Source organism: Plasmodium reichenowi, chromosome 5, assembly GCF_001601855.1.
Source record: "Plasmodium reichenowi strain SY57 chromosome 5, whole genome shotgun sequence".
NCBI classification, from domain to species: Eukaryota; Apicomplexa; class Aconoidasida; order Haemosporida; family Plasmodiidae; genus Plasmodium; species Plasmodium reichenowi.
The window spans coordinates 651,499-677,922 of NC_033650.1; the positions used below are offsets into that span (position 1 = coordinate 651,499).

The 26,424-nt window shown below is 18.6% G+C and overlaps 8 protein-coding genes across 8 annotated transcripts; 3 read left to right on the top strand and 5 right to left on the bottom strand.

Annotated features, from left to right (window-relative positions):
* Nucleotides 1-955: 955 nt before the first annotated feature.
* Nucleotides 956-2,395, top strand: PRSY57_0520000 (adenosylhomocysteinase; the record flags this gene model as incomplete). The annotated part of the gene is made up of 1 exon (XM_012906268.2): nt 956-2,395. The coding sequence occupies one exon, from the start codon at nt 956-958 to the stop codon at nt 2,393-2,395; it is 1,440 nt and encodes a 479-aa protein (XP_012761722.2).
* Nucleotides 2,396-3,285: 890 nt separating this feature from the next.
* PRSY57_0520100 (hypothetical protein) lies at nt 3,286-4,943 on the bottom strand (the record flags this gene model as incomplete). The annotated part of the gene is made up of 2 exons (XM_012906269.2): nt 3,286-4,660; nt 4,771-4,943. 2 exons carry the CDS (start codon nt 4,941-4,943, stop codon nt 3,286-3,288), a joined length of 1,548 nt encoding a protein of 515 aa, XP_012761723.2.
* A 911-nt stretch (nt 4,944-5,854) lies between these two features.
* On the bottom strand, nt 5,855-11,581 carry PRSY57_0520200 (hypothetical protein; the record flags this gene model as incomplete). The annotated part of the gene is made up of 8 exons (XM_012906270.2): nt 5,855-5,946; nt 6,068-6,145; nt 6,270-6,402; nt 6,514-7,633; nt 7,771-8,316; nt 8,568-8,773; nt 8,870-10,444; nt 10,751-11,581. 8 exons carry the CDS (start codon nt 11,579-11,581, stop codon nt 5,855-5,857), a joined length of 4,581 nt encoding a protein of 1,526 aa, XP_012761724.2.
* A 1,333-nt stretch (nt 11,582-12,914) lies between these two features.
* On the top strand, nt 12,915-13,901 carry PRSY57_0520300 (hypothetical protein; the record flags this gene model as incomplete). Its single annotated transcript, XM_012906271.2, has 1 exon — nt 12,915-13,901. One exon carries the CDS (start codon nt 12,915-12,917, stop codon nt 13,899-13,901), a length of 987 nt encoding a protein of 328 aa, XP_012761725.2.
* A 313-nt stretch (nt 13,902-14,214) lies between these two features.
* On the bottom strand, nt 14,215-18,820 carry PRSY57_0520400 (hypothetical protein; the record flags this gene model as incomplete). Its single annotated transcript, XM_012906272.2, has 3 exons — nt 14,215-14,271; nt 14,398-14,460; nt 14,687-18,820. 3 exons carry the CDS (start codon nt 18,818-18,820, stop codon nt 14,215-14,217), a joined length of 4,254 nt encoding a protein of 1,417 aa, XP_012761726.2.
* A 1,240-nt stretch (nt 18,821-20,060) lies between these two features.
* On the bottom strand, nt 20,061-21,740 carry PRSY57_0520500 (hypothetical protein; the record flags this gene model as incomplete). Its single annotated transcript, XM_012906273.2, has 1 exon — nt 20,061-21,740. The coding sequence occupies one exon, from the start codon at nt 21,738-21,740 to the stop codon at nt 20,061-20,063; it is 1,680 nt and encodes a 559-aa protein (XP_012761727.1).
* A 491-nt stretch (nt 21,741-22,231) lies between these two features.
* Nucleotides 22,232-23,926, top strand: PRSY57_0520600 (ribosomal large subunit pseudouridylate synthase, putative; the record flags this gene model as incomplete). The annotated part of the gene is made up of 2 exons (XM_012906274.1): nt 22,232-22,560; nt 22,795-23,926. 2 exons carry the CDS (start codon nt 22,232-22,234, stop codon nt 23,924-23,926), a joined length of 1,461 nt encoding a protein of 486 aa, XP_012761728.1.
* A 319-nt stretch (nt 23,927-24,245) lies between these two features.
* On the bottom strand, nt 24,246-24,536 carry PRSY57_0520700 (hypothetical protein; the record flags this gene model as incomplete). The annotated part of the gene is made up of 1 exon (XM_012906275.1): nt 24,246-24,536. The coding sequence occupies one exon, from the start codon at nt 24,534-24,536 to the stop codon at nt 24,246-24,248; it is 291 nt and encodes a 96-aa protein (XP_012761729.1).
* Between the last annotated feature and the right edge of the window lie 1,888 nt (nt 24,537-26,424).

Below are 26,424 nucleotides of genomic sequence, written 5' to 3' on the forward strand. Positions count from 1 at the left end.
ACTATATTTATATGTTACATGTGGGTGAAAAAAAAAAAAATATATATATATATATATATATAATGGTATAAATTATTATAAATATAATAATATATATTATATGTATAATTTTATATATTTTCTATCCTTCATTTTTTATAAAAAAATAATATAAATTAATATTAATATATTTTACTTATAATATGTATGTATATATATATATATATATATTTATTTATTTCCATGTTTATCATATAAAATTTTACTTTTTTTTTTTTTCACCCACATGTAACATATAAATATAGTGATCATACATTATCTTAAAAAAATATATTACCTATATAAAGTATTGAGAATATCTAATTCAATAGTAGGTATATAATAAAAAATATATATGCATTATATTATATTACATTATATTATATTATATTTATATAAAATGAACAATGAATAAAAACATAAATAAAATAAATTAATAAAATTATATTATAATAAATATTTATATATCTTTTATTCTTTTTATATATTTTTTTTTTATTTTTTTTATTTTTCCTTATAACCTTAATATTTCTTATATATAAAAGAAATTATATGTATTCTAAAAAAATTATATATATAATTTTTTTTTATCATATAATACTTATTGTATATATTTTTTATTCTTTTTTGAAGATATAATTCTTACATTTTATAATCACTTCAAAATTGTATATATATATATATATATTATAACTCCATGAAGAGTATATTGAATTTGTCAATTTTTTTGTGAACATATAAAAAATAAAAGCTAATAAATATAATATTTTGTTTTATTTATTTATTTATTTTAATTATTAATATATATATATATATACTTATTTATTTTTATATTTTTTTATATTTTTTTTTTTTTCTTCCTTTTATATTAAAGAGGTAATAAGTATCATACCCATAGGCATATAATTTTACTTCTTTCTATATATTTTTTTGAGAAATGGTTGAAAATAAGAGTAAGGTCAAAGATATCAGTTTGGCCCCCTTTGGAAAAATGCAGATGGAAATTTCTGAAAATGAAATGCCCGGATTAATGAGAATAAGAGAAGAATATGGAAAAGATCAACCACTAAAAAATGCTAAAATTACTGGTTGTTTACATATGACTGTTGAATGTGCTTTATTAATTGAGACTTTACAAAAATTAGGAGCTCAGATTAGGTGGTGCTCATGTAATATTTATTCAACAGCTGATTATGCTGCAGCAGCGGTAAGTACATTAGAAAATGTAACGGTTTTTGCTTGGAAAAATGAAACTTTAGAAGAATACTGGTGGTGTGTTGAAAGTGCCCTTACGTGGGGTGATGGAGATGATAATGGTCCAGATATGATTGTAGATGATGGGGGTGATGCAACCTTATTAGTTCATAAAGGTGTTGAGTATGAAAAATTATATGAAGAGAAAAATATATTACCTGATCCAGAAAAAGCAAAAAATGAAGAAGAACGATGTTTTCTAACTTTATTAAAAAATTCCATATTAAAAAATCCAAAGAAATGGACGAATATTGCAAAGAAAATTATAGGTGTATCTGAAGAAACTACTACAGGAGTATTAAGATTAAAAAAAATGGACAAACAAAATGAATTATTATTTACTGCTATTAATGTAAATGATGCTGTCACTAAACAAAAATATGATAATGTGTATGGATGTAGACATTCTTTACCTGACGGATTAATGAGAGCTACCGATTTTTTAATATCTGGAAAAATCGTTGTCATATGTGGATATGGTGACGTAGGTAAAGGATGTGCTTCTTCTATGAAAGGTTTAGGTGCAAGAGTATATGTAACAGAAATTGATCCCATATGTGCTATACAAGCTGTAATGGAAGGATTTAATGTTGTTACTTTAGATGAAATTGTAGATAAAGGAGATTTTTTTATTACTTGTACAGGTAATGTTGATGTTATTAAATTAGAACACTTACTTAAAATGAAAAATAATGCTGTTGTTGGAAACATTGGTCATTTTGATGATGAAATACAAGTAAATGAACTTTTTAATTATAAAGGAATACATATAGAAAATGTAAAACCACAGGTTGATAGAATTACTTTACCTAATGGAAATAAAATTATTGTTTTAGCTAGAGGGAGATTATTAAATCTAGGATGTGCAACGGGACATCCAGCATTTGTTATGTCCTTTTCATTTTGTAATCAAACATTTGCTCAATTAGATTTATGGCAAAACAAGGATACAAACAAATATGAAAATAAAGTTTATTTGTTACCTAAACATCTGGATGAAAAGGTTGCTCTTTATCATTTGAAAAAATTGAACGCTTCCTTGACAGAATTGGATGACAATCAATGTCAATTTTTGGGAGTCAACAAAAGCGGTCCCTTTAAGAGTAACGAATACAGATATTAAAAAAATAAAAGGAACAATATATATATATATATATATATATATATATATATATATTATATATTATTATATTTTATTATATTTTATTTATGCCTTAATTATAAAGTATTTATATATTGTTTTATACGTATAACATAATTATCATTTCTATAAATTTACCTACATATACAAACTAATTAATATATATTTGTCAATATTATGTTTATATCAACAATACGTCATTATATATTGAGCAAATATATAGATTTATAAATTAATATATATGCTGATGTCATATTCTTAATTTTATTATATATTTTTATGCTTTTCTTCATGTGTAAATTATTAAAATGTATGTATATTAGAATGCATAAAAGTATAATAATAATTAAAATATATATATATATATATATACATATATATAAAGAAAATTTTTTTTAATTAATATATTTATGTTTTGTGTTCAGTTTATGCACATATTTTTGTTTCTCAATGGAATTGTAATTTTTCTTTACCATATATTTTGGAAGTTTTATCTTATTGATATATTATATATTTCATTTGTTTAGATTTATCTTTTTTTTTATTGTATATGTCAATTTTTATGTAATAATATGCTGTTTACACATAAAAATGTTAATAAAATTAAAAATTTTCTTTTTGTTTGTCAATTGTTTTCATATATATATATTAAATATGTACATATATATATATATATATATTGTGCACATTAATTTAAAAAAAAATATATGTATATATATATATATATATATTTTTTTTTATTATTAATTTCATGATAATTATGTATTCATTTCATATTCCTTTTTGGCGTATAAAACTTAAGGTTAAGTCAACTTTTAACATAAATAAAAATATTATATTGTTTTGAAATTGTCACCTAAATAAAATATTTTTTATATAAAACCTAAGGGTAAACCCAAAGATTGCATCATTTTTTCCTCTTGCAGTTTTTCTTGCAACTTTTTATTTATTTCATTTCTTTTTTTTAATTTTTCCTTTTCACTATTATCACTATGTATAACATCATTTTCTTCCACATTATTATCTTTTTGTATATTATCAATTTGCTTTGTATTTCCGCTTGAATTGTTTTTCTCATTATTAACAGAATCATTTTCTTTTTTTATATCGTCTACTTTTTCATAATAATAATTATCTCGTAATTGTGTTCTTCTATTATGAAAATCACGTCTTCTTCTTGAATAATCATATTTATCCTTATAATTTTTGTGAATATCATTTTTTTTATAATCATATCTTCCATAATTATTATTTTCTTTTGAATGATGATATTTTCTATCCTTATATTTTAAATCTTCATCATTAAGAGATACATCAGATGTATAATGTCTTTTTTTATAATCTGTATCTTTTCTATAAGTTTTATATTTTTCTCTTCTTTTATTTTTATATTTTTCTTCATCATATTTATCATTATCATCACTTTCCATGCTACTACTAACATGATTATCACGACTATATTTCCTCTTACTTATATATTTGTAATTTTCTCTATGAGATTTATGTTTTTTCCTTCTTCTTTTATTATCTTCATCATTTTTTGATTTTTTTCTCTTTTCTCCATGATAGTCTTTATGGTAATACGAGTCATTTTCTTCATCACTATTAACATGGAGATTTTCGTTTGAACCATATTTTCTATAATGTGTATCTTTTTTACTGGTATCAGAACATGATTGGATTTCAGTATGAATATTTTTTTTATCATGTTTTTCTTTATTTTTTCCTTGATCACTAACATTATCATCACTCAATGTTTCATAATTACTAGTTTGTTCTTTATCATTCTTATTATCATCTTCATCTGATAAGTTGTCATCATTTTTTATTTCTTTGTTTTTCTTTTTTTTCTTATCATTATAGTGCTTCCTATATTCTGTTTTATCTTTTTTCTTTTTTTGTTTTTCATCCTTCTTCTCATCATCACTATAATATTTAGATTCACTATCGCTATTAGAATATGTATATAATGATGGAATACTTGATAAGGGAGAATGGCTTATGGAGGGATAATTTTTCCTCTTTTTATTTTTTTCATTTTTTTTATTTTTATGTTTATATGAATAACTTGAACTACTGGACGATTTATCATTAGTTTTGGATTTATAAGATATATTAATGTCTTCTTTTTTTTCTTTTTGTTTTTTTTGGATATTTTTGGTAACATCGTCATCTTCACTCTCAGTTGACGTTTTCCTTTTTTTTAAGTAAAGGCCTTTTGCATTCTTCGGAATGTTTTTATTTTTCCTAGAAAGAACATAACAAAAAAATAATATGTATAAATGTATATATATATTATATATATTATGCACATGATTAAAATATGCGATAGAAATTTATATTTATATAAATATTACTTCAGATGATATTTATTATCCGAATCATATTCTTCTTCATTTTCATGTTTACTATTTTTTTTTTCTTTTGTTAACGAATGAATATTATCCCATTTACGATGCTTTTTTAACTCCTCTTCATTTTGCTCTTTTAACGATTTTTCATTATCATAAACGGGTATTAATTTAGGCATCTTATTTTATAAATATAAATATATATATATAAATATATATATATTTTTTTTTTTATTATGTACAGTAGAAAAATATATTCTTTATTTTAAAATGATAAATGAGAAAATGTAAAAACAAACGAACAAGCAAAGAAAAAAAAAATATATATATATATATAATATTATATTATATTATATTTTATTATTATAATCCATGCTTCTATAATTATATATAGTAAAAGTAACGACCACGAAAAAAATCCTTTTAATATTAACCTTCGTTCATGTAATGTTATGCATATATTTTTCACAGAATAAGTAAATTAAACAAAAATTAAATAATAAACAAAAAGAAAAGAAAAGAAAAATTATATATATATATATATATATATATATATATATATATATATATATATATTCATTATGTACTTTTTTTTTATAATACATGGATCACTATATTATATTATATTATATTATATTATATATTTATAATATATTATTATATATTATATATGCTCGAAAAAAAAAAAAAAAAAATCATATATATTATATTTAAAGAATTTATATTGTTATATCCGTATACATGTTTTTTAATATGTATAAATATTTTTGCAATTATTATAGAATCATATATTTTTCAAAGGTATATTACTTTAACAAATATCATAGGAAATTCATATATGTTTTTGAATTGTTCTCAAAATGGTTTAATTGTTTATATTATAAATTATGTTGCGTCTACATAATTTCACACAATAATATTAAAAAAATATAAAATGTTAATAAAATTTATGGATGAATAAATAATAATACAAATAATTGGTAATGTAATATATATATATATATATATATATATGAACGAATGAATTCAAAATAACATAATTTATCTTCTTTTTATTTATTTGTTTTATTTTATTTTATTTTAGTTTCCTCTATAAAAATGTCCTAATTATATAATTACAAACATCCAATCTTTTAACATGTTTAGTTTTAATATATGTATCTCTTAAATCGGTTAAAATGTCTACAAAGAAATATATTAAATAGCAAAACAAAAATATACGAATATGAAAAAAATATAACGATAGAAAGATATTTCATTTTATTACTTATACATACATTAATAAACATTTTAAGGATATTACCCTTATAAGAACTACATAATATGTTAAGAATAAAATTTATGCATTCGCAAAATGATCCTTCAATCAATGTTTTTTCCTCTGAATAAGGAAAATATATATATAATGTACGTAGATATATTTTTATGTTTATATATAAATAAGTGTCATATATATATATATATATATATATATATATATATATATATATATATTTTTCTTTAACCATCGTCTATAATAAGGCTACGAACAATTTTATGAAAAAACTTATTATCTATATGTTTAATTCGATTGACATTCTTTACTTCAACTGTTTTTATTAAGCGCCCTTTCAATATGTGCTCGTTATTCAAACATAACTGTTAAATATGAGATTCAGATATGAAATAATATATACATATATATATATATATATATATATATATATATATATAATATTTATTCATATATTTTTCAACTTATATATTTACCAATATAAGAATATTAAAAAAGGCTTTCAAATTGTGACAGGCATAAGAATATTTTTTTAAAAAGAACTCGTCACATAATCCTATACCCCTCTTTGATAATAAAGAAAAATTAACCGTTTCAGATATATCTATTACAAAAAAATCCTGAACATAAAATAATAAAGAAGAATACAATAAAATTATAATTGACCTATATTCTAATATTTTAAATGGAATATTATAAATTTTATAATTTTTCATATATAAAATGAAATCGTGATTTTTAAAATAATTGAATAAATTCGTTTCGTCATATTTAATATATTTGATATCTTTCATTTTATTATTCGAATTAAAAAATGTTTCCATATTTTTTATAAAGTCATCATTGTTATGTTGTATTTTATTATCATCCCCATTTGTTATTTTATTTACATTTTCATTTGATGCTTGATTTATATCCCCGTTTGAGATATTTTCTTTTTTATTTGAAGAGATCCAAGAAAAAAAGGAATTAAACAAACTATTTTCATACTTATTATATTCATAGAAATAATTAAAAAATATGGGATTTAAAACAAATGTGTTAATACTATTTAAAAAATCATATGAATGTTTGTAGTACTTATGAATATTTATAATAAGATGACTATAATCTGTTGATTGTAAAATATAATTTTTCAAAAATAAGAATTCTGAAAATTTGGGGTTTTTTAATATATCTTGAATAGATGTCATGTATGTATTCCAAATATTATAATCATTCTTTTGATTTATTTTTATAATTTTTAATACTCTTTCTTGTGTATTCTCAAAATATGATAAAAATAATTTGTGCGTATTTAGTCCTTCGATTTTTTCATTCATACTATTTAATATAAATGAAAAACAATACAAGGCTTTATAATACACTATATAAATACAACCACTTATATAATAAAATAAAAGATCTATTTCGTCATTTATTCTTTTACGGATATGTAATTTGCTTTTTATATTTATATTATCCAAATATCTTATATCTCCATCATTGTTTATGTATTTTTCATAATTTATATGAATATCCTTAATTATGTATTTGCAGAAATACATACTCTTCACATCATTACACTCTAAAATATCACAAAGCTTCTCAACCAAACTTAAAAAAAAATAAAGAAAAAGAAAAGGTAGGTATATATAAATATATATATGTGTACACACACAAACACACCTATATATATATATATATATATATATTGTAAACCTAATTATGTATTTATTAATCTTTATTATTACCTTGTGTATTTAATAAAAAATAAAAAGGAGTAAGGGTTCCTTATTTCAATCAAAAGGTGATAAATCATTTGACAGATTTTAATTATATTTTCAAATGTTTCATATATGTTTATATTCTTAAATATATATAATAAAAACATTGTACTTGCATATTCTAAAAAGGAATGTTTCACTTTATTTTTATTCTTTTTATAATTCTCAGATTGAATATCCTTTAATTCTAAACTTTTTTCATGTATTACGATTTTAAGTAAATTCTCTTCATTTTGATGAAGATTAAAAATTTTTATTATTATATTACATAAAAACAGACAAAAATTATTATCAAAAAAGAACGTCTGTTTTTTAATAATATATTGTATTAAGAAATATGCATAATATGTATTATACAACACTTCATCTGATAATAACTCTAAAATTAATTTTTGTTGGTTTATGTTATCATCTGAAAATTTGAATACTTCATATATAATCTCTGAGCTTATTTTAATATTCAAAAGGTCATTACTAAGATCGAGATTTTCAAAACGTTTTTGTTTCTTTATTCTATATGAAAGGATAAATAATAAATGAATTTCATTGATTATATCATAAATAGGGTACATTATATATATATATATATATATATATATATATATATATTTATGTATTTATGTATGTGTGTGTGTTTATACATATTTATTAATACTTCATAAATACAAAATCGAATATACTAATTTATATTATATATACATTGGAAATATTTAATTTATATAAAAATTTTCATAAGATCCGTCCTTACAACAAATCCTATTTACCTGTCTATATAAAATTGAAGATCAAATATGTCGACAGAAATATAACAATTTTTACTTATGCATATTCTGTCTTTTTTCTTCATTATATTTTTTCTTATACTACTTGTTTTATTAAATATTATATATAACAAAATTATTAAGTAAATTATATTTTTTTCTTCCATTCGTTGATGAACACATTCGTCCATAATTATGGTATGAATTATCTAAAATTAGATGAAAAAAATAAAAAAAATAAAAATAAAAATAAAAAATAAATAGTAATAATAATATTTTTTTTTTTTTTTTTTTTCTCTCATTACCTGTAAAATGAGAACATACTTCTCCATATATTCATGTTCATTTAAAATGAAAAAGAATAATTTTATTAGATCATTCAATATCAATAAAAAACTCTCATGTATATACGAATCTGTTAATGCTTTCTTCTTAATATTTTTATATGTTTCTATCGTTCCAATAAATATTTGATTTAACATATATAGACAATTTATTGTGATACTTTTATTTTCTATTTTATTTTTCAAATAATTTTCAAGAAAGAAATAATAATTAGTAGGTTTAACATAAGATCCTATTAAATATAAAGAATTCATATATATTAGCCATAGTTCAAAATTTAATTTATTTTCAAATATATCCAATACAAAGGTTATGAAAGAAGGTATATGTTCTGTTATATTATCTTCAATAAAATAAAAAATTAGTAAAATAATTTTGCTTCTCTCTAATTTTTCAAAATTTGTACAACCATCTATATTTTTATATAAATATTTAAAGTATGAATTTAATAGTGTAAAAGCTAGTTGTTTACATTCTACATTAAATTTGTTGTGTGTTACATCAATATTTGTTATTTTATTATCTATTAAGATATTTGAAATATGTTCATTACTTTTGATGAAATTATTTAGTAATACTTCATAATATTCTTTATTATATTCGTTTTGTTTTTTATGACATTCAATCGAATTATAATGAATTTCGTTTTCATTATCAGATATTATATTTTTATATATATATGTATTATTATAACTATTTTCTTTTATATTAATATTTTCATTCATATCATTCTTTGGGGTATGACAATTTATATGAAATTTTTTTTTCATTTCATCTTGATATTGTTCTTCTTTTTTTTCTTCATCAATTATAATATGTAAATTAAGTTGATACATATTTTCGCATATTAAATTGGAGTTATTATATGAATGAGGAAAATAATAAGTGGTTAATGGTAAGGGTAAGGTAAAATTTGTTTTATATGACCATTCAGGATAAAATTCATATATAATTTCTTCCTTAATATTGTTATTTACATGGAATGTTTTCTTTTTTGATAATAATTGTATATATAAGAATGATAATAATCTAAATATCTTGTAATTATCAAAACAGGCGGAAAACATATAGGGTAATAAAAATGTAAGGAAATCATTGGAATCGGTAAATTCATACAATAATATAAATAGAAATGAATAAAAATGGAATTTAACTTTTATACTTTTATCATTAAATAATATGCATAAATAATTTATATGCACATAATTTGAATCATAAAAACTTTTTATAGGAATTATATTAGGATCCTTATAACCAATTAACATTTCAATAATTTTATAATTTTTAGAATTATTATTATTTTTTATAATTAATTTAATCATTGTATTCATACATAGAATCTTTATTTTACTATACCTATTACATAGACATTTTAAAAGACTCGTACAAATTATATAATGATAATTTATGTATTCATCTTCTATTTCGTTTATTATCTTTTCAATCAAATTCATCATTATCACATTTATGTAACAGCAACCATCAAACAAACCAACTAAACAAATTCGAATTATTTTATCTGAGTAATTTGAAAACTGAAAAAATATAATATGAAATAAATGACAATTTAAATAATATGTAAGTATATAACATAGCAGATAATATATATATATATATATATATATATATGAACAGGACAGGAAATAAAAGTTGAAAAGTATTTATATATAGCATGTACAAATATTATATATAACATTTAAAAGGGTCATATAAATTAAGCGCCGATACTAAATCAAAGGAATAATCAAATTGGTTATATTGTATATTCTTTTTATTTATTATATATATATATATATATATATATATATATATATAATGTGTGTGTATGTATTTTATATTACTTGTTGTTTAGATATTATACATAGGAGGTAATAAAAATATAGGAATAAGAAATATCTTCCATTCTCATTTACAGTATAATTTTTAAGTACCATAGGTTTATGATCAAACAAACGATGTGTGTCATCTCTTTCATCAGTGGGTAGATTATATTTATCAGCATTTAAGATAAGAATGAGACAATCAAATATATATGAAATATATTTATTAATATTATTTTCATTTAATAAAATGAGGAATAGGTATATAACAAGTAAAATATCTTTTTCTTCTTTTTCATTAAAAACTAATAATAAATTATGAAACATTTTTGTTAATGCATAATCATAATAATTATTGATATTACAGAAGTAGAAGTATAAATTTTCTAGAATAAGGAAATTCTTTTTTTTTAATTCATATATATATGTTTTTAATAATCTTTTCTTATCATTAGCACGCAATATTTCATGACTAATTTTATCTTTTACATCATAAACATATTCATTTATATAGTATTTTATTTTATTTAATATGTTGTCTTTCAATAATTCTTTTCGTACACATAGGTTGATATTAAAATTTCTAAAATACGATTCGTCATTACATTGAAAGGTATCTTTTCTTACATCATTTAAATGGATGACATTATTTTCTTTAATATTATCTTCTTTTCGTCTTATCTTTTTTTCAACGATCAAATTATTATGATTATTATGATTGTCATCTTTTTTTTTATGGACACCACAGTATTTCTTATAACTATTTAAAGTTTCTGCTATAATATTATCATACTGCTTAATTGTTTTCCTTTCTTTTTTTTCATTGACAAAATTGAATGTATAATTTTGCATTATAGAAAATGGAATAGAATGGAATGGAAGAAATAAAGAATAAATGAATTAATTAAAAAAAAAAAAAAAAAAAAAAAAAAAAAAGAATAAACAAAACTGTCAATAGGAATGATGTTAATATGAAAAATGATTCAGTTGAAAAATACAATTATACTTTTTAAATTATAAAGGAAATGAAATATCTAAACACGAAATATAATCCTATTACCTTCATTATAAATAAATAAATAAAATGTTTTGTATATTTGTTATAATGATTTATTAAATATTTTTTCAATTATCTACATTAATATAAGGAGTAATTTTTTTTTTTTTTTTTAAATGATTACAGAAATGAGTAAATAACATGTATATAATATAATGGTAGAAAGATAAATGAACAAATATAAATATATAAATAAATAAATATATATATATATATATATATATATATATATATATATATATAATACATTTATATTCCTCATTATTAGATAAGAAATTTTACTTTAATATAGGACAAAACAAGAATGGTATTTCACGATTTTTCATTATATAATATTATTTTTTTATATTCGCGATAGGATATATAATTAATGTATTATATAATCCTTTAAAATAGATACTGTTATAAGAATATTTTCTAGATATATGAAGAAAATATTTATCATTTGTACTTAGATGTAAACTTGATTGGGCTCAAATAATATTACAATATTTGGAAATATGAATATATATATATATATATATATATATATTCATATAGTTATTTTTTATAAAACAAAGAATAACATTATATAGAATACCATTTCTTGAGCGCTAGTTATTTATGTGTAAAATCATGGGTACATATTTTGATACCAACTTAAATGAATATTTTTTATATTATCTATTTTATTTTTGATATAATTATATTTACTTAAAAAAAAAAAAATTCATTTATGATTTATATACTATTGTGTGTGTGTGTTTTTTTTTTTTTTTTTTTTTTTTTTTTAATTTAGCTATTAAAAATAGATTAATTGTAATATTATATATATATATATATATATATATATATATATAATATATATATTAATAGTATAAATACAATAATAATTATTCGTATATAAATAGTCAGAATATATTTGTTATTTTTAAAACAAATAAGGGAAAAAAAAAAAAAAAAAACAATATATAACAAAGAACAAAAGAATTAAATAATAAAAGCATAAGAGAATGGATTAAATTCTACCTATATATATATATATATATATATATATAGAATGAACACTTATTTCTAATATATTATTATTTTTTTTTCTTATTTTTATTAATTTTTGTCCTCATTTTAAAAAAAAAAAAAAAAAACAATATGGGGATAAACAGTTATTTTATGAAATATATTAAAGTGACGTATATCACTAGAAGAAGAAGTGAAATGAAAAAAACGATAGAAAATTTGAAGAATAACATTTACACATACAATACATATAGTTGTAAGAATATAATTTATCATATGAAAGATGTAGAAGGATTAAATATTAATAATAATGATTATATTGTAAAAATTGATGAAAACATTGAAAATTTATTAAAATTTATTAATCCATTAAATATATGTAATAAAAAAGATAATGATGAGAAAATAACATCTTTTTATAATATTAATAAAAATAATTTAGATATAAAAGAAGATCATAATTTCTTATCAGGAAATGATATGTACATTTTAAAATATAAAATCAATCATATTATTGGAAAAAGAGGAAAAAGAGAACAGTATAGATATACGTATTTAAAATCACCATTTAAATATAAATATGCATTAAGACATTATGTTTTTGAAAGATATAAATATCATTTTTATTTCTATAATATAACACATTTTAATATACATATAATATTTAATATTATTTTATCATCTATGACAAGTAATACATCGGTTAAATGTAATATAAATTGGTTCTTTCCAGGTAAACATTTATTTGAGTCAGATTTTTTAAGAAAATGCTTTCATATACTCATGGAAAAGAGTCTCAACAATAATACATTGGAAAATTACAACGAAATAAAAAAAATTATAGAATGTTTTCAAGATGGTCATAATAATAATAACGAAAATAATCAACATGTTAACAAGAACGATGGGGATTCTAAGTTGACACCTTCTCATGATATCAACTTAGACCTTACAAAGTATAACATACAAAATATACTACCAATTTTTTTTGAAAATAAGTTATTCAGTGAAAATTATAAAAACTTATTTTTACACGAAGAAAAATGTTTTAAAAATATTAAATCAAAAATGAGAAAAAAAAATATACACTGGTTTATAAATAAAAGTACAAATATATAATAAGCAAAGAGTAAAATACAAACACGAATATATGCATTAATCAAGAGTTTATAAGGGAAAAAAAAAAAAAAAAAAAAAAAAAAAAAAATCAAAGGAATGGAAAGGAAACCAAACAAAAAACAAACAAAAAAGGAAATGGAAAGAATATATAAAAAAGGAATTTTACACATAAAAAAAATAAAATAAAACAAAATAAAATAAAACAAAATAAAATAAAACAAAATAAAATAAAATAAAATAAAATAAAGAAAAACAAAAAATAGCATCATATATATATATATATATATATATAACAATTTATGGTTAAGCATTTTCATTTATTGAACCTACTATTTTGCGTAATTTTTTCCGCTATCATAAAAGATGAATTCTGAAATGAAAAAAAAAGTAATGAATAAAATATGAAGGCATATATGTTATTATAAATATTAATATAAATAAATAAATAGATAAATATATATATATATATATATTATATTTTTTTTTTTGTTTTTACCGCAGTTTCTTGACTCAAGCTAAACTTGGAGACAGCCTGTTTGTGAAAATTTAAATCTGTTATCTTTATAAAAACAAAACATACATATATGTAAAAATCATTATATAAATATAAATCTATATATATATATATATATATATGTGCGTACATGGAAACAAAATAAAAATATAATATAAAAAATAGTTGGAATAGGAAAATATAATTTATATGCGCTAATTAATCATTCAATAAATAAATTGTTTATTTTAATAATGTCTATTTTATATTATTTATTTTATTTTTTATTTACCTGCTGTTTTAGCTCCCTTATGATTTGTTGTTTTTCTTTTATGATTTTTTTTTTTTCTTCTGCCTTCATTTCATAATTATTTATTTCCCTCTTTTGATCATCAGAAAGTTTTTTATTTATGAGCTCGAGATTTTGAAGCTCCTTTTTTAAATTTTCATTGTTAATATTTTTTTCATGAAGTGTGCTAATTTTTTGTTTTATATCATTTTTTAAGTTTTGATTTTTTTGTTGTAAAGTTTTAAGTTGTTTGAAAATTTTATTAGCTTCATTAAAATTATCTTTACTAATATTTTCATAATTTTTTTTCATATCTGATATGGATTCTAAGAAATTGTTTCTTTGACTTTCTAATAAAGCACATAATAATTGATTATATTCATAAATATACATTATGATATTTTTTTTATCTATGATTTCTTTTTCATCATTATGATTTGTTGCATTTACAGAGTACATATCATTCAAATTTTCTTTATCTTCCTTTTTGAAATTTATAATTGTTTTTGTATATAACTGACTACTATAGTCATATACAGAATTTTTAGAAATATCATAAAAATAATTATGATTGGTATTATAAAAGTGTTCTATTGCATGATCAATATTGTTCTTTCTATTACATTTTATATATTTCTTGTTCTTGTTATTTTTATTGTCACTGTTATCTTTATTTTTATTGTTTTTTTTTTCTTCTTTTTTTTTTTTTTTTTCATATGTTAATGTACATTCAGTAGAATTATTTAATACCACACTGTATAAATTACAGGTGTTTATTTTTTTAATTTTTTTTTTTTTTTTATAACTAGATATATTAAAGTGTACTTTATTCAGTATTCCTATTTTGTTACTCTTAAAATTATATACAATATAATTTTGTTGTATTCTGTCTTTTATATTTCTTATATAAATATATTTGTAGAATTTATTCATACTGTATCTGTGTTTATTTTTTCTAGGGTCTATGTGCTCGTATATATTTTTATTCACATTTTTATCTCTATTATTGTCTTCCTCTTTAATAGATTGAATTTCAGGAAATTGCTCAACCTTGTTGTTATTTGTTTTATGGGTATTATATCGAATGTTATTCATTTCTATTTCCATATTTTTTATATACTTCATTTTTTTTTTTTCCAGTTGTTCAATCATATTACATTTTCCATGTAGATATATTTTATGACATGTTTGTAGAAAAGGATATACAATTCTTATAAAAATATATAAAATCCTTTTAACAAGATATAATTTCCTCTTAATAAATTTATGTTTTTCTTTTAATTTTTTTTCTTTTATTTTACTTTGTTCTTCATAATTTATAGAGCACCCAATGAAACAACAAAATAAACATATTTTTACATTTTTATTTTTTTCACAAATATCACAATTAGCTATTTGATAATTATATTGTTTATATCTACATATAGGACAAGACGTAAAACAACATTTTTTTAAACAATTCGAATGAAATATATGACCACAAAGTATATTAATACATACATTATTATACACCTTATTGTTTTCATATATAGTGTCTACATTATTTTGTTTTTTCTTCCACTTATTTTTAATTTCGCTATCATATTTATTTTGTATAGAACTAATATAACGTATAACGTGTAAATAGTAATTATATTTTTTTTTATTAAAATCTTTAAATTCTTTATTGTAGTCCAATTCTTCTTTACTTGTAATATCCTTATTTAATATGTCATCAGGTGGTATATTTTTAAATGATTCCTTATTATCTTCATATTGTTTTTCAAATGTTAAAGAATCATTAAGATTTTCTTTATTATTAAAATTTGTTGTGTCCCTTTTTCCATACATATATTTAAATTTTAAATTTGAAGGAACATTTTTATCCTTGTCTATTCTTATGATATTATCAGCATCTTTTTTTTTTTTGATTCCCGTAAAATTTTTATTCTTTTCAAAATGATTATGAAATATGTAGGATATTATTTTACTCAAATTTTCGGAATATAAAGGTTCTAAACAAACTGCACATGAAAGTTGAAATTTATTTTGCGATATAATATATAATGGATTAATAAATGCTTTCTTTTGGATTTCATATAATTTGGTACGCATATGATAATATGCTAATGAGGAATCTTCTATTCTGCTATTTTTTTTTTTTTCATTGTAGTCAAAAAACGTGTCCGTATTAATTATAAATTTTTTTTTTTTTTTTTTTTTATTTATACATGATATTCTATTCATTGTAATATCTTTCACAAGATATAATTTTACATTTTTTTTTTTTTTCATATTAAAAAAAGTAATTGTGCGAGATTTTTTCATTATTTGTTTTACATATATATGAAATGTTAAAAAATAAATCATATATTCTTCATTACTTTTTGTATTTAATACTTTTAAAAAGAATATAAAGTTATCATAAGGATAAAAATGTTCCAAAAATTCAGAAGGAGATATACAATTAGACACATTCACACAAAGTAATAACGAAATTTGGAATTCATTTTGCATATTATTTATATGATTTAATTTTTTCTCTTCTTCATTATTTATTTTTTGATTTTTCCTAATTTCATGTTTTTTAAATTCTTTATATAAAGAGTATTTCTTGAAACATCTAATATACCCGGTTATTAGTTGAATTTGTGTATTCCCATAATTATATGGGAATATATAATATTTTTCTTTTTTTTTTTTTAAATGTTTCTGTAATTTTTTATCGTCTAAAATGTTTTTCTTACTTATATTAAATAAATTATTTAATAAAGTATAATGTCTTGTTTTTGTTGTGGAATGTGAACATTTTTTTTGTTTTTGTATTTTTCCATATATATTTTTTTTTAATTTATATGTAAAAATATGATTTTTATTTGGTCTTTTTGGTCCAACGTATGTATCATTTATTTTTTCAGCAAGCATATTATTTGGGACATTATTTTCATTAGTATTTAATATATTATTATTATTTAAGTTTTTTGTTATTTCTTCTTTATTTTGTTCATTTATATAATAATTATTATTATTATTATCATCTTTATTATTATTATTATTATTATAATTGTCATTATTATCATCATTATTATCATCATTATTATCATCATTATTATCATTATTATTATCATCATTATTATCATTATTATTATCATCATTATTATCATCATTATTATCATTATTATAATCAAATTTATTATTTGTATTATCTAAATTATAAAAATGATTAAATGTGTTTTGAAAATTTTCAATTTCTTTGTCAATTTTTCTATCCATTTCCATGAGATAATCATCTTGTCCCTGTTCAAGATATGAATAAGATTTATGATCTATATCTATTGATGGGAATAGATAGTTTGTTTTTTCATCTATATCTTTTTTATTATTTAATTTCAAATAAGCTATTATTTCCTCATTATTAAGTATTATAGATAATTCCTTTTTATAATTATTATTATTTTTGTTTGTTTGTTCGTCTATGTTACTATCAGAAGCAGATTTTAAAACACTTGAATTTGAATTACAAATTTCGTATTCTTTTTTTTCATATTTAATGGGTTCTACATAATTATTATTATTATTATTTTGTCCATAAATGGAATCTGTATTTTCACTAATATCCATAACATTTATATTGTTAGAACTTTCCAGAATACGTTTGTCATTTATTTCGTTATTTTTTTTCTCATATATCTCATTAGGAGATAATAAAGTATTATCCCATTCATTTTTTATATATTTATTTGAATTTATAATTTCTTTATTCTCATTTTCATTTTCATCAGTTCGTTTTTGTAAGAAACAATTTTCATCGTTTAAATTTTCTTCATTTAAATTTTCTTTGTTTAAATTTTCTTCGTTTAAATTTTCTTTGTTTAAATTTTCTTTGTTTAATTTTTCTTCGTTTAAATTTTCTTTGTTTAAATTTTCTTCGTTTAAATTTTCTTTGTTTAAATTTTCTTCGTTTAAATTTTCTTCGTTTAAATTTTCTTTGTTTAAATTTTCTTTTTTAAAATTTTCTTTATTTAAATTTTCTTTTTGTCTTAATATGTCAACCATATCTTTCTCAGGATATATTATTGAATCACAGAACGAATCGTTTGCTTGTTTTTTTGTTTTGCATTTTAATTTTTTTTTATTTTTTGGACCTTTTTTAAACATCTCAAGTTGTTAAAAAATAAAAGCAATAAATCAAAGAAGTTACATATGTATGTGTTATATTATATTACTATGTGTAAATAATAATATTTATACGTGTGAATATGTATTAAATATTGTATATATATTTTTATATTTTTTTAAATATGTAGAAATTATAATCCTTTTGTAATAAAAATGAGAAGATCTTTTTATAAATATATACTCATGTGTTCACATTTTTTTTTTTTTTTTTTTAAATCGAGTATATATGTTTCATCTCATTTTTTATAAAAGAATATTTTTCAATATTGAAATACATAATATACAAATATATATATATATATATATATATAATATAAAGACGTCAATTAAAATAAATATATTAATTTATATACTTTATTTTACCATATAATATATAAAGAAACAAAATTTAATATATTCTTATATACACATAATATATATGATAAAAAATTCGAATGCTCAATAATTCTCTTCATATGAAAGTAATACAAAAAGAAAAAAAGGAAATATTACATATATATATATATATATATATATATATATTTATTTATTTATAGAAATAAAATTTTGCATTTACTCAAAAATATATATTATATTATTTAATATATATTATTAATATTATTAGAGATATATTTAATTATTATATATATATATATATATATTATATACGAATGCTAAAATACGTTAACACAAAATTGTGAACAACGAAATGAAAGTTTTCCTTATATATATTGTAATATATAATTTCATTTAATAAAAAAACATTTATAATAATATATATAAATATTTTTTATAAAATTAGGAAAAGAAAAATAAATGTTACATATCTATATGCATTCAAAAAAATAAAAAATATAATGGCTTATTTTGGTTGGTTTACTTTCAAAAAAAAATTATATATTTAAAATATTATAAATTATGTAATTGAAGGTTTAAAAAATAAAAAAAAGAAAAAAGAAAACATAAAACATATTAAAATATTAAAATATTAAAATTTTAACATAATTAATGATGTATTATAATATATTATATTTATTATATATATAATATATATATAAATATATACATACATATACATACGTACATTAGATACATCTTCTCTTTTAATGTACAGAATTTTCAAATTACGGTATAAAATTTAAAAATAAAATCCAAAAGATATTATCATAAATAATATATTTTTGACATGATGTAGCCTCATAATTAAAATTTTAATATATGAAATAAAATTTTTATATTTTTATAAACCTTTTAATTTAAGCTTTAGGTCATCATATAATTGTAATAAAAAGATTTTAACATTATGTAGACGTAATTCTGTATTATCTGTATACATTAATTGTAGTTTAGTTTGTATATTAGCATGCATGTCTAATGCAAGAAAGGAAAAATATTCTAAATATAAGGATGTAAAGAAATTAAGTTTATCTTCCTTAAAATTTATAGTTTTATTTATATTTAAGACATTAATATATTCATCAATTCGTTGCGTAATATTTTCTACATGTTTTAATTTTTCATTTTCTTGTTTTCGTCCTACTTTTTCATTATATAAAATTTTGAGTTGCAATATTTTATCATATAGATTCATAATAATTTTTTTATTTTCTTGTGTTAAATCAAAATTATTAAGTGTAGTATTATTATCTACAAAAAGTTTACAATTTACTAAAAAGTCATCATTAGTTATATTATAACTATCGATTTTGAATCTGTATAAATTTAAAACAGATATTTCTCCAGTTTTATCTAATAATGAGATATCTAGAGGATGTGCTAAAATACCTATAGGAAACATATTATGATTAACTGTTGATGATTCTTGATTATTTGCATTTTTGTTGTCAACAAATATCATAGCTATACTTACATTTCTATTTTTTCTTATTTTTTTTAAAAACTGAACCTTCTCTACTTCTGAAAATTTAATTACTGTTCTTTCTCCAGGTAATATATTTGAGTGTTCACTTAATTTAGATACAAATACAGACAAATCAATATTTTTTCTTTGTTTCCACACTAAAAGAAAATTATATATATTTAATATATGATTATTATCATATATTTTATTTAAATAATTTAATTCATGTTTTTCTAAAGTTTCATCCGTATCGAAAAATGATAAATCATTTCCAGATATTTTATTTTGTATTTTCTCATTAATAATTTCTTTATTAACTTCATTAATATAATTATTACTTTCCTGAATTATTTGTAGAATTTCTTTTGTAAATCCACCTGAAGGTTTAAGTTGTGTTCCAATAATTGGTAACTTTACTTTTTTAATAACTTCATTTTGTTCATTCGCTATTTTTTCTGAAATAATTTCTTTTTCTATTTTTTTTTTAAAACTATCATCTAACTGGTTCAACACCTTTTTATCATCATGTGTACTGGACATATTATCGCTAATAAAATTGTCTACATTCTTTTTATTTATATCATCCACATTATTATTATTATTATGTAAGTTGTGTGTAGTTTCATTATTCATTTCATTTAAGGTCATTTTATTTTCCAGATTTATATCTTTTACTTGCATACTTGAACTATATTCATTATTCGAAATATTTTCTTCATTGTGAGATTTAAGTTTGGTATATTTTTTTACATTTTTTCTTTTCCATATTTTTTTAAAATCATTATGTACAAAAAAAAATGGATTACAGTTTATGGTATAACAATTTTTATGTTTTAAATTTTTAACATTATTATGGATATTAATATTTTGTGATGTATAATTCTTTATGTTCCTCTCCCTTTTGTTACATTCAAAAACGCTTGTGTCATTGTTTTTATTTTTATTTAAATAATAAAGTATATGATAAAATGAAGCGTTTCTTTTAATCCCTTTTTTAATACTATAACCTTTTTTCCAAAATAAAAAAAGAAGAAATAGTACTTTGATGACCCTTAACATAATATATAGTACGGGTAAGTACAAAATATGAAAAGGAATAAATATTACATATATATATATATAATTATGTATATTTATATTTACATTGTTATTTTTTTTGATTTAATATAACATTCTTGTTAGTATATTTTTAATTTTATTATTATAATATTCATTTTGAAGAAAAATTAAAAAGAGATAAAAAAAAAAAAAAAAAAAAAAATTAATCAAATAGAAGAAATAAAACATTTTCTGATATTAACGAAATTATTTCATATAATTATATATATATATAATGATCATATATTATATGTGTATATAAATATATTATATATATATATATATATATATATATATATATATATATATATATAACCATTTAGAAAAAAAAAAAAAATATTATATAGATATTATATTTACCTTCTATCTAAATAAATACATTTATGTTACAATTTTTATTTTAAATTATAATTAAGAGGAATATGTGAAAAATTAAAAATAAAGAGAAGAAAATGATTTTTAGAAGATTAATACATCATACGTCGAAACGAAGTAAGGAAAAAAATACTTTTTTTGCATTTTTAAAAAAACAAAAATATAAAACTGTTCGCAATTATAATATGAAAGAAGAAAAGAAAGAATATGAAGCGTTCCAAAATCATGTTACAACACCCTTATACAAATCATATAAAGGTCACGATTTAAAAATAATATATGAGAATGATTATTTTTTAGTTCTTAATAAACCATATGATATCAAATTAGAGAAAGGAAAACTCGATGACATATATCCATCTGTAGAGACGTTACTTTACCAAAAAAGGAAATTGGATGTATTTAGGTAATATATAATGAAATTATATTTTTTTTCTATAAGAGGATATACATACTTCACAAAAATAAATAAATAAATAAATATATATATATATATATATATATATATATATATATTTTATTTATGTTTATTAATTTATATTTATTTATGTTTATTAATTTATATTTATTTATGTTTATTTATTTATATTTATTTATGTTTATTTATTTATTTATTTATATTTATTTATTTTAATTTTAGGATATGTGGACAACTTGATTATGCGACCAGCGGTCTTCTTATTGTCGCCAAAGATAAACTAAGCTGCAATATTTTAAATTACAATATAGAAAGTAAAAATATAAGTAAAATATATTTGGCTATATTATATGGTCATCTACCATTAGATATCCTTCATATAAATACACCTATAAGTAAAAACAAGGAAGGATTTAAAATGAAACTTTGTTATAATTATAATGATTATTATGACAATGGTAAGTATTGTTATAGTTTAATATATCCCTATAAACACAGTTATATAAATAATGAAAAGGTTACATTATGCGAGATGAGAACAGTAACAGGGAGAAGACATCAACTGAGGTTACATTCTCTTTCTTTAGGAAGTTCGATTGTAGGTGATGAAACATATTTTGATGATATGATAACAAATAAATATAAAATTGAATATAATAATGTTAATGGAAAAAATGAGAATGAAAAGGATATTCAAATAAAAGAAAATGATAACAATAATAATAACAATTATGATAATCGCCATGATGGCATATTATTATGTAATGAAAAAAAAAAAAAAATACATGTTGAAAGGATGATGCTACATTGCTGGATTATATTAAAAAATAAAGAATTCAATAATTTAGAGAAAAGTGAAAATATAAATAATTTAGAAAAACAAATTTTTGATCAAGATTATATAATTTGTGAAGATGAGTTAAGTCAATTTGCTAATGAAAATTCACGTACTTTTGAAGATTGTGTTTTAAAAAATAACGATTTAATTAATACTAGCTTTATTAATTATAATTTAAAAGGTATTAAAAAAAATATAAAAAATATTGATAGAAAATTAAAAAATAATTTAAACAATAAGAGGGATATAACTAGACACATGAATATGTCATTCAATAATTCAGATAATATGAAAATAACAAAAGATAATAATATAACAAAATATGAACAACATCCAAATAACGATGTTTTATTAAATCTTAACAAAGCTCCTATTATCAATGTAACAGATAATTTTCTAAATTATGAAAACGTAAATAAAAATAATATATATGAAATAAAAAATGATAAATATAAAAATCCAAATGACCTTTTTGATGATATTCATGATACATACAATAAATTTAACTGGGGATAATTTTTTTTTTTTTTTTTTATTAACACTTATTTATAATGTGTAATAATTAACTGTGGTATCCATATTTATATATTTCATTTTGATTTTTATAGATTTTATTTTTTTTTTATTTTTTGTTTGAAAGTTATGTTACCAATTTTTTTTTGTTATACGAATTTTTTTTTATAAAAGAAAATAATTTGAATGTTTTCGGTAAAAATAAATAAATAAATATAAAATGAAGATATAAAAAGTATGTAGCTTTAAAAGAATCAAAACAAATATATAAAAAAATAAATTGTGCATAAATATATATATATATATTTATTTATTTATTTATTTATTTTATGTAACAATATACTTTATATGTTCTTATTCCCATACATCCATATATTAAAATTTTGAAATTATCTCCTATAGATAATTGTTTATTTATGTTGTCGGGTTTGTTCTTTATTTTTAAATAATTTACGAATGAACGTTTTTCTTCTTTACCTTTTTTTTGCTTTTTATTTTCTGTATAATATTTTCTTTTCACAATATTTGTATCTGTAGTCTCATCACTTGAAAAGGTAACCTCTTCTTTTAAGTTAGATTCTATATAATTTTCTTTATAATGTGAATACTTCATTTTTATGTAGAATTTTTTTATTTTTTCAAAATGGAAAACTTACCAGTGAAAAAAAGGAAGAATATATAAATACACATAAGGATGATATATATATATATATTTATTTATTTATTTATAAATAATTTTATATCATTTATTCCATATTTTTGGAGAATCTGTATATACGCTAAATAGAACTTACTCTTTACAAGTACATAAAAGAAATAGAAGATATGATAATTCTTTTCTTTTCCTTATCATATATAATTTGCTGACTTTTTTATTTTGTATATGTATAATAAAAAATAAATGTATAAATGTTCTGAACCTTATTTATTTTTTATTTTGTTCATGCATAAATACTTAAGTACATTACACCTGAATGGTTTTTATAATGTTTTATTTTTTCATAATATAAAAATTTTACAATAGCAATAATAAGACAGAAATTAAATATATATAAATATACATAAACTATAATATATAATTATTTGATTTTCATTTTTTTTTTTTTTTTTTTGATTTTTCTTTTTTTTTTTGGGTGCATGCAAGACATATATTTAGAAATAACCATATTATTGATGAATATTTTAATAAATGATTAAATATAGAGATATAAATATTTTTCCGCCCAATAAAATAAATATATACATATATATATATATATATATATATATACACCCGTTCTTTATTATAGGTTATTGTTGAAAAATATACATATAATAGTATGCATAATATCTATATTTTATATGTTGTAAAAAGAAACCTTCTTTATAAATATACTACTTCCATATGAATGAATAAATATATAAATAAATTATATATATATATATATATATATATATATATATATATGTATAATTTTTCATATATACAAAAATATGTTGAGCAGTTCTATTATACCACTTGAAAATGTGGCATGTGAATATTTTTATAAAAATTCATATTCAAAAAGTATATAAGATATTATATTGCTTTTTTGGAATAAGTTCATTTGATTTTTACCATTCCATTATATATATATATATATATATATATTATATTATATATAAATAAAGATAATTTCAAAACAAAGGGGAAAAATATATATATTATTAAATATATATATATATATTATTTATATTTATTAATATAATAAGCTTTTTTATTTATTAAAATATATGAACATAATAATATATACATTTTCTTATTTTTCATATATTCCTCAAAATATACTATTTTTAATAAAAAAGGACAATCATCATTATTTGTAACAGCGTTTCTCTAGAAATACTATATATTTATTTTATATTATTATAGAGAAAATAAAATTGTATACATATATATAATATATATACATATATATATATATATATATATATGTATGTTATAAATATATATTTAAGGTTTGATTTAAATAGAAGGATTGTTTTAAAAAAATAAAATATAAAATAACAAATTAACATTTTTACAACATAGAGTTTATTATATATATATATAAACGATTCATTCATCCATTTATATATATATAATTATTTTTTGCTATAATTATTATTCCCTTTTTAAATAAGAAAATATTTATCCCTTCTTTTTTGATAGCGATAATATAAAATACTATCATTAAATAAATAAATATACATACATACATATATATATATATATATATATATATATTATATTTATATCTTATTATGCGAAAAAATAATTATATACAATAAACCCACTGTATCATATTTTTTAAAAACTATATATCGATGAATAAATAATTTCTTATTTGAATATACAAAACCTTTTTAAGTATATTATGTATGAATTTTAGAATTCATAAATTTAACATATATATATATATATATATATGTTGATGTTATATTTTAAATAATTTCATTAGAATTTTTTTTTTTTTTTTTTTTTTTTTTTTTTTTTTTTTTTT